Source organism: Enhydra lutris, unplaced genomic scaffold, assembly GCF_002288905.1.
Source record: "Enhydra lutris kenyoni isolate GAN:26980312 unplaced genomic scaffold, ASM228890v2 scaffoldscaffold750, whole genome shotgun sequence".
NCBI classification, from domain to species: Eukaryota; Metazoa; Chordata; class Mammalia; order Carnivora; family Mustelidae; genus Enhydra; species Enhydra lutris.
The window spans coordinates 1-10,297 of NW_019154834.1; the positions used below are offsets into that span (position 1 = coordinate 1).

At 40.4% G+C, this 10,297-nt stretch overlaps 1 protein-coding gene across 1 annotated transcript; it reads left to right on the forward strand.

The window, feature by feature from the left end:
• The first annotated feature begins 4,981 nt into the window (after nucleotides 1-4,981).
• On the forward strand, nucleotides 4,982-8,186 carry LOC111140374 (zinc finger protein OZF-like). The gene is given in 2 exon segments (XM_022492643.1): nucleotides 4,982-6,692; nucleotides 6,695-8,186. Coding segments are annotated over 2 exon segments (1,710 nt in total). The 5' UTR covers nucleotides 4,982-5,077; the 3' UTR covers nucleotides 6,790-8,186.
• Nucleotides 8,187-10,297: the final 2,111 nt, after the last annotated feature.

A 10,297-nucleotide genomic window follows, 5' to 3' on the forward strand; every position in this document is an offset into this window, starting at 1 on the left:
CTCCAGGTTTGACTGCTGAGAAGTGGTAGTGTGCTTAGATTATAGAAATATTTTTTGGTTTTGCTTTTAATAATTAATGCTCTTCGTTGAACCGAAGCTGGACTCTGTGCAGCCTTGATTAATCTCTTGGTTCCCGTGTGAGGAGCACCTCTTTCTTCTATGGTCCCACCACCTAGAAAGGAATAAATTTTTATCATTGTTTGTTTAAACCTCCCAGAAAAATGAGGTAAGGGAGCTGTAGATTGAGCCCTGGCGTTGAATGGACTTTGCCTGTTCCTCTTCACTTGACTAGATCAGTAACTTTGTGTTTGTTTGTTTTAAAGGGTTTTTATTTATGTATTTGAGAGAGAGTGAGAGAGCAGAGGGGGTGCGGAGGTACAGGCAGACTCCCTACTGAGAGCAGAGCCCTATGCGGGGTTCCATGCGGGGTTCCACCAGGAGCTCAGTCTCAGGACCCTGAGTTCAGGATCTGAGCCAAAGTCAGTCTCTCTCTCTCTCTCTCTTTTTTTTTTTTTTTTTTTAAGATTTTATTTATTTATTTGACAGAGAGAGATCACAAGTAGGCAGAGAGGCAGGCAGAGAGAAAGAGAGAGGAGGAAGCAGGCCCTCTGCCAAGCAGAGAGCCCGATGCTGGGGCTCGATCCCAGGACCCTGAGATCATGACCTGAGCCGAAGGCAGAGGCTTAACCCACTGAGCCACCCAGGAGCCCCAAAGTCAGTCTCTTAACTAAACCAGCTACCCAGGCGCCCCTATATCATTCACATTTATATGCAGATGTACCTTGCTATGGGCACTCGCAGGTTAGAATAGAAGAACATTATCCTTGAGAGACAAAAATTGGACAGAAGGGGCACCTGGGTGGCTCAGTGGGTTGGACTTCTGCCTTCGGTTCAGATCATGATCTCAGGGTCCTGGGATCGAGCCCCGCATCAGGCTCTCTGCTCAGCGGGGAGCCTGCTTCCCCGTCTCTCTCTTCCTGCCTCTGCCTACTTGTGATCTCTGTCAAATAAGTAAAATCTTTTTTTAAAAAAATTTGGACAGTACATCGTTCAGCATGATGATTAGGACTTGTATCTAAACTCCCAGTCCATCTGTGTTGCAGTGGAGAAATCCTGCAGTGTTTCAGGGACCCTGGCGGACATCATGAAGTGAGGGCAGGGCACCTGCTGGAGGCAAGAGGGCCACGATTCTTACACATCGGTTAGCCTCCCATGTCTGGGTCTCTGGACCAAGTCTTTGTGATTCAGCTGATCAGAATGCCAGGAGGAGCCTGTGAAGGCCCGTGATCACACACGAAAGACGTAGTTTACAGATAAGATTCCGGAGTGTGAGTCCTGTATATGACTTGGTATTTGAATAAAATGGGTGTTTTCAGGTTTACATTTAGATTATGATTTACCGACTTGTAGTTCCAGACATTTATTTCACAGCACTTGTTCTGTGGTCACCTGACACCAGGGTTTGAGGAACTGTGGGCACCTGACACCAGGGTGACCTATGACAGGTTCATACACTTGCATTTCCTCGGTCCTGTATGTCAGATCCCTCCACTGTAAGATTAATACTTTTTCTCATTTATCATCATGTACCTCGGGAGCACTTACTAAAAGATGTGTATAAATCATCTCATTTACTCTGGAAACTCCCTTCCCTGTTTCACTTTGTTTGTAGCCTGCTTTGGAAACTGAAGGCTCTCTCCTGTGTTTACTGGAGATGGCAGTGTTTGAAGGGGAGATGGTCAGTCAGTCACAGATAGACTCTCGCTTCTCACTTCTCTCTGGCTCTAGAAGAAGAAAACCTGCATCGTATACATTCCACTGTCTTAAATTCTGAAGTATAACTTGGCGGAAAGGTAAATGAGTCAAAAACTTGATGCAGTAGGAATCTCAGAAATAATAGGTATTTCAGGTATCTCAGATTTTGTTTGTTTCTTGGTGTGTTTGTCTATCAAAAAACCTTTTTCCACAAATAAATTTATAAGTTTTATGCCACTGAAGATGTTTCTTAGTTTCTTAGTTATCTATCACTTCTATTGTTAGTTTAATTATCTATCACTTCTATTCTTTTTTATTTAATTTGTTATTTCTGTGTTTTATGGTCACATATCTTTTAGTTGATATGTTCAGTGGTTTATTTTACTGTATTTTAAAGATTTTATTTATTTATTTATTTGAAAGAGAGAGAGATCACAAGTAGGCAGAGAGACAGGCAGAGAGAGAGGGGAAGCAGGCTCCCCGCTGAGCAGGGAGCCTGATGCGTGGCTCGATCCCAGGACCCTGAGATCATGACTGGAGCCGAAGGCAGAGGCTTAACCCACTGAGCCACCCAGGCACACCAGTGTTCAGTGGTTTAATCCTGTTTGCATTCCCATTGTCACTTTGAAACCTACTGTGAACTTTTCTTTTAGAGTTGCCTCTGTATACCGTTCTCTGTGTTCCTTTTACACAAATTCAGCATCATACAGTCTGGGGTAAAACTCAGGCTCTCCTATTACGGAAGTTGGGCCAAGATTTTTCTTTGAAAGGTGAGGAATAATTCTACTGTTCTCATAGCTTAGTGTGGATTCATGGGTGAGTTTATGAAACAGTGTTGGAATGTTATGGAGTAGATAGCATATGTTCAAGAAGATTGTTGTTTCTGCTCTTGGCATTAGAAGTTGTAATTGCCACAATATTCTTTACATTCAAAATCATTAAGGATTTCCTCTAGGTTTTTTTTGTTTGTTTGTTTTTGTTTTAATTTAATAGTTTGGCTATTGAAGTAAGATGTTGGCATCACTTGCTAACTTGTGGGAAATATGGAAACTCAGAGCCCACCTAGAAGTCCAAATCAGAATACGAATTTTAACAAGATCTTCAGTTCATTGTCATGCGCTTTAACACAGGAAGTAGACCTCTAGCTCACCCTCTACCTTTCCATTGTTCTATCCCTGTCGTTATGTCTACAGTACATTATGTTGACAACTATGTCTTTGCAGTGTGTTTTAAATCAGGAAATACGGTGCCACCAATAAACCCTTCCTTTTCAAGACTGTTCTGGGTATGTGTTATCCTGTAACATCCGTAGGAATGTTAAGAGGGGTTTTGTTCCTTTGCCAAAAATGGCACTTGGATTTTGCTAGAGATTGCATTACTTCCGATGTTAGGATCTGTATTTTATGTATTTCTGTTTTTTCTTTGTTATTTCCTTCCTCAGTTAAATATCAATTATGTTTCTTCTTTTTCTAGTTCATTGTGGTGTAATGTTAAGTTGCTTATTTGAATTTTATAGCATAAGAAAATTAAAAGTGGAGTGTCTACAAGGGAAAATTAGCAGAAATAAACAATGTAAGTGATGACCAAAAAATGAAATAGTGTAAAAAGCGAAAATAAGAATTCTTTAGGGTTTTCTATTGATCATGTCATCTGTGAACGGCGATAGTTTTTCTTTTTTCTTTCTTTTTTTTTGTTTTTTTAAGATTTTATTTATGTATTTGACAGAGAGAGACAGTGAGAGAGAGAACACAAGCGGGGGGAGTGGGAGAGGGAGAAGCAGGCTTCCCGATGAGTAGGGAGCCCAATGCAGGGCTTTATCCCAGAACCCTGGGATCATGACCTGAGCCGAAGGCAGATGCTTAGTGACTGAGCCCCCAGGTGCCCCTCATTTTCTTTTCAATAGGATTTCTTTTATGTATTTTTTCTCTCCTAATTGTTCTGACTAGAATATCTAATACTGTGTTGATTGGAAGTGGTGAAGTCTCTTTATTACCTTTTTTCTGATTATAAAGGAGACGTTTTCAATCTTTTACTATTAATAAATATGTTAGATTTCTGCTTTTTGTACATATATGGCCTTTATTTGGTAGGGGTAGTTCTTTTTATTTCTACCATTGAGTGTTTTTAATCATGAAATGGTGTCCAGTATGCTCACGTTCTTGTTCTACATGAATTAATATGATCATATTTGATCTTCATTCTATTGATGTATAATCTTAAATTTATAGATTTCAGTATGTTGAAACACACTTGAATTCCAGGGAGAATTCTCACTTGATTATGTTGTAAGGTAGTAGAAGGTGCTTCTAATTCCCTCTGCTTCCTTTTACCGTGGCGTTTACATGACTGTTCTTGAAGGTAGCGGCTGGTACTCTGCTTATAGTATCTTCCCTGGCTCTGCAAATGTGGCAGTGCTAGCGTCACAGAGAGTGTCGGATAATTTCCCTTCTCTTCGCCTCTTGGGAATGATCTCATTACATGTTCCTTTGAATTATCCAGTGAATTCATCTGGCACAGGACTTCTCTTGGTTGGGCGTTTCTTTTATTTTTCAATCCTACTCAGTAGTGGTAGATGAGGGTTTTTCGTTTTGTTTTGTTTTGTTTTAAATTCATGATGGAGTCAGGTAGGTGATACGTTTTCTGAAATTTATACACCTTGTTTGGTTATCTATCTCTGGGCATGTAATTATCCATCATCACCTCTTACAATTTTTTTATTTGTATGGTATCAGTTATACTGTGTCTGCTTTCACTTCTTCAGTTCTGATTTTAGTTGGTCTTCTCTCTTTCATTCTTACTTGATTTAGTTAAAAGTATGTCAATGCTGTTGCTCTTTCCTGAAAACCAGTTCTTCCTATTGTTGATATTTTTCTGTTTTTGCTATATCTTATTTGTATTTTAAATTTAAATTTTCTCCCTGCTGCTAATTTTAGGCTCAAATGGTACTTTTCCTGATTTTTTTAGGTATGGGAAAGTGCTGTGTCCTCTAGCATGACAAGACTACAGAACTATCTTTTAGGCTATGTCACGGGTACATTGTCTGCAAGTTTATGTCTCCTTGGAGGAGTGAAGTTCTGATGATTCCTTCTCAGCCATCTTGCTGACGTTCTCTGATTGATTTTATTTTTCCGTATTAGAAGTTTTCATTATATTCATCTGAGAGTAGTAAGTGGAATGATTTTACTTTTCTCTTATTCGATATCTTTCAGCTGTATCTTCACATGGTACCCAGAGTTTCCTGCCAAAGCTGTGCATAGAAGCTTCTTTCCAAAACGTGGCAGTGGGTAGATATAAACATGGTGCCCTTGAGGATTTACCCTTAATGATAGACTGGAAAAATGATGGGGAGAGTAAAGGGCATCAAAGATATCATGAAGGACATATCCAAACTGAGACAACTGTCCGTAATATGAATCTGACTGCCCAAAATGGTGAAGGATATAAAACACCTTGGAAAACATCCCTTCTTAATCCTGCTTCTTCTGCAAAGCAGTGTCTTTCTGTAAGCAAGGGCTCAGATCAAGTGGTCAAACATACACATCTGGAGAATGAAAATTTGGAAAATCTGGAAAGTTACCTAGTCCCTGCTAAAAGTAATTATTTGAACCATTTTGAAAGTAGGATTGGATTGACCCTTGAGTCAAATATTTCTGAACCTCAGAGATTTAAAACCGAAGAACAAACTACTCTGTGGGATCCGTTTGAAAGGTCCTTCACCGAGCAGCTGACTCTCCAGAATTACCAGAACATATTCGATGAAAACGGAATTGTTCAATACAGTGAATCTGAGAGAAAATTTAACCTGGGTTCAAATATTAATATATGTCTAAGGACTCATTTTCCAGAGAATCGTTATAACTTCGATAAATTTGAGGAAGTCCTTTTTCAAAGCTCCAACCTTATTGTATATAAGAGTATGCCTATGGGACAGAATCCTTATAAATACCATGAATTTGGGAAATCTGTTAACCAGTCCTCCAGTGTTGGTGATTATCAGAGAATTCACATGGAAAAAAACTCATACAGATGTAATAAACCTGGGAACATGTTTAATCAAGCCTCCGGACTAAATATACATAATACAGTCGGCACTGGACAGGAAAGTTACATTTGTGAGGAATGTGGCAAAGCCTTCGACTGGCACTCAACACTGTCTCAACATCAGCCAATGCATATTGGAGAGAAACCTTACCAGTGTGGACAATGTGGCAAGGCCTTTAACCAGAACTCAATGCTTACTCGACATCAAAGAATTCATACTGGAGAGAAACCTTACCAATGTGAACAATGTGGCAAGGCCTTTAACCAGCACTCAAACCTTACTCAGCATCACAGAATTCATACTGGAGAGAAACCTTACAAATGTAAAGAATGTGGCCAGGCCTTTAACCATCACTCAAGCCTTACTCAACATCACAGAATTCACAGTGGTGAAAAACCTTACATATGTAAAGAATGTGGCAAAGCCTTTAACCTACACTCAAATCTTACTCAACATCACAGAATTCATACTGGAGAGAAACCTTACATATGTAAAGAATGTGGAAAGGCCTTTAATCGGCACTCATACCTTGTTCGACATCATAGAATTCATACTGGAGAGAGACCTTTTGTGTGCAAAGAATGTGGAAAGGCCTTTAACCAACACTCAAAGCTTACTGAACATCACAGAATTCATACTGGAGAGAGACCTTTCGTATGCAAAGATTGTGGAAAGGCCTTTAACCGGCACTCACACCTGACTCGGCATTACAGAATTCATACTGGAGAGAGACCTTACATATGTAAGGAATGTGGCCATGCTTTTATCCAGCACTCACACCTGCGTCAACATCACAGAACTCATACTTGAGGTCAGAAACCTTACCCAAGTAAAGAATATGGGAAGGCCTTTCATCACTGTTCAACTTTTACTCATTACGACGGAATTCACAGTGGAGCCAACATTACAAATGTAAAGAACGTGAGAAAACGTTTAAGGACGACTCACCCCTTACTCCACATCAGAGAATTCATATTGGAGAGGAACCGTGAAATTGTTAAGAATGTGGCAAGGCCTTTATGCAATGTTAAACCCCGATTCCTCATCAGAGAATGTATGCTGGAGTGGATTTTGCAAATATAAAGAATTTGCCATGGTCTTTAATAAGAGGTCAAGCAGCATTCAACATCTCAGAATTCACACTGAGGAAAAAGTTATAAATGTAAAGAACATGGGCAAACTTAAGCTGCTCAACCCTTTTCCGTATCTCAGAGTTTATACTGAGGAGAAAGATTACAATACAAGGGGTGTGTCAAGCCTCTAGCCAGAACTCACAGCCTACTCAGTTATCGTACAGGATAGAAACTGTGAAATGCAAAGTTGCAGTGCCTTTAACTGGAATTCAATCTAAACTCTGTGTCCCCAAATGCATCCTATGAAAACCTAGAAACATCATGACTGAGGAAAGACCTTCATTTTAAATATTCACTGTAGCAAACACCAGAGAGTGCATACACGAAAGTAACTTGAAAGATGTAAATATTTAGAAATGTATGTAAGTGAACATCAAATGTCAATAAATATCACAGAAATCGAGTAGAAAGCAGTACATGAGTCAATCTATTCAGACGTTACATCAAAATATTCCTTATAAGGAATAATACGAAGTCAAACACTTAGTGTATATGCTATTATACTTCAAAAGAACAAGTGGATGGATTTTTACATGAGTACAATTAATTTCTGTATGTGCTTTTTTTTTTTCATTGATCCTATCTGGGATTTGTGACTAGCAAATATTAATGTATTTGTCTCAGATAAGTTCAGAAAATTCATTTATTCCTAGTGGGTGTGTGGAAGTATGTGGTTGATTGTTGCTATGTCAGAGGTACGAGACACCCTTCTTCATTTGTTTGGACTCGATATCTAATTGTCCATGGAAGAAGGATGATGTAATAATATATGAAGAAAACTTAAATGCAGATGCTATTTACAGTTATAACATTAATGTCAGTTATCATGAAAGAGGTGTTCAGAACAACATTCTTCTCCATTTATTAAACTAAAGAACCCCTGTATGGTATAAATAAAACATTTTACCATCTGGTCTCTGAGGAAAAAGAGGTGGCAGTCCAGTAAAATGTATCCTCATAATAGCTGTAGTTACAAGTGGAGAATGTCCAGGGATGCGGTTGAGATGAAATTCTCACAGATACCAGAAGAGGATAGTTAATTCTTCCCTAAAATGGTATATAATTATATATACACATTTTTTAAGAATGACTTCATGCCTGAAAATTATGGAAATCACTAATTCCACACCATTATATCCGCAGACCTTTGCTTTTTAACACTTGTATTCTGCATTTTGCATAAGGATCATAGAGTGCATTTGAAATTCATAAATTAGTTCATGTGTGAGCTTAACATATTTTAATTAATAAAATATAATTGATGTTTAATATATTACCATGGATGAGTAATGAATGACTTGTTATCCCACCACCGATGTTAACCTATCTAAAGGTTTAGGTAACTGGTGGAATCTGGCACATATTTGGTAAGAGTGAAATAATATACATAGTCCTCCATTCCTTCATTGGCCTTAATGTTTAAGTACTGTGTGATTATTTTTCCCTAGTTTATCTAGTATCATTTTCCCCTCTTAGGGACTAGTTGGATATTATTGTGGACATGTTGCAGATTACATGGGGGTCTTCCTATCTGATTAGCTCAAATACTCCATAATAATGCTACTTGGGGTACATTTTGTGTAGCCAGTGCTTTTGCAGGGGCCTTGAGCTGACACCAGCCCCTCTTGCTAGTGCATTCCCTAGACAACACTCTGCAGAGTCACAGGTTCCTGTAACTTCTGTTCACATCTCCAGTCCACCCTTGTGAGGCAACATGTGCCTGGAGTACCATGACTTTATCTCATGTGTCCATGAGAGGAGACTCCCACGGAGCTTACCTAACCCTATTTTATGAGACTGACGCGCTGCCTACTGTGCTAAGAAGGCACTGCCTAACCCTGTTTTAGTTCGAATGCCCCAATCTGGACTTAGTCCTGGGACATTAAAGCACAGCACCATGGCCCCAAATAAAGGTATGTGCACCACCTTGTGTGTAAGGGTGTTGTTCTGACTTTTCTATGAAGTAAGCATGCACTCATACCAATGCTTGGTGTGTGATAGGTGCCCTAGAAGTAGGAGAAACCTGTTCCAGTAGGACTGATATGTAGCCTCAAGGAAGAGGTAGGAAATACAGAGGATGAGGAACTGGCATGAAATCTGCATGTGGAGAGAGGACACCTTTCCTGGGTTGCACAACTGACCCCCTGCCTTTAGAGAAACAACTTCTCCTTCTTTCCTAGTGATCTCCAGATCTGCAGTTCCATTTATCCTCATTTCCCTTTCCAGCTGTTCAGGCATCACAGACATTCTTTGCTTGTGCTGTAGCTAGTTTCCTCGGTAAACACTGAATGGAGACTTGAGAAATGTAAGGCCAGTGAATGTTCAGACGTTGAACCCCGGGATGTAAAACACAGGGAAGCCACCACCATCCTTAGAAAGATAAGATCTATTGAAAGAAAATGTGAGGGGCACCTGGGTGGCATAGTGGGTTAAGCATCTGCCTTTCAACTCAGGTCATGATCTCGGGGTCCTGGGATGGAACCCCTTGTTGGTCTCCCTGCTCAGTGGGGAGCCTGCTTCTCCCTCATTTTTGGCCCGTCTCCCCCCACCTTATGCAGTCTCTCTCTCCCTCTCTTTCTCTCTCTCTCTCTGAAACAAATAAATAAAATCTTAAGAAAAAAAAAGTGTGAAGAACTCTTTAAAGTGTGGGGAGAACACCAGACAGAGGTGGCCTCCTCCAGGCTCTCCTGAGGCACAGGCAGCTTTGGGTTGGGTCATCTAATGAATGAATACATGCAGTGCGGGGAAGAAACTGGCAAGTGTGAGTTTCTGAAGAGCAGGAACTCCTGCTTTGTTTTCATGATTTAATTGAATTCCCCTGCGTTCCTGAGGACCAGATTCTTCTGGATGATCGTGATGACTGTGTTTGCCCACTTCTAGATCAGTGGTAACTGGTGGAGGAAAGGTATTCGATGACGCAATCATTTGGGAGTAGCTTTGAAATGTCACATGGTAGGGACGCCTGGGTGGCTCAGTGGGTTCAGCATCTGCCTTCCGCTCAGGTCATGATACCAGGCTGCTGGGATCAAATCCCACATTGAGCTCCTTTCTCAGCAGGGAGCCTGCTTCTCCCTCTCCCTCTGCCTGCAGCTCCCCCTGCTTGTGCTCTCTCTCTCTCTGATAAATGAATTAATTAAAGCTCTTTTAAATCAAATCCCATGGTAAAATAGATGTTGGAGATGAAGACTTTGGGACGGCGGCATAGGCAGGATCAGCAAGGCATGTTCTGTGGTTGCACCCAAGCACTAGTATACCAGGTCCATGACCCCAGCCACGTTTAGAACCATTGTTGATGGTGACATTTCATGAAGGTTCATGCACTACTGTGTGGAAGCTTCCACCCTTCGGTCAGCCCCATGCCGGGTAC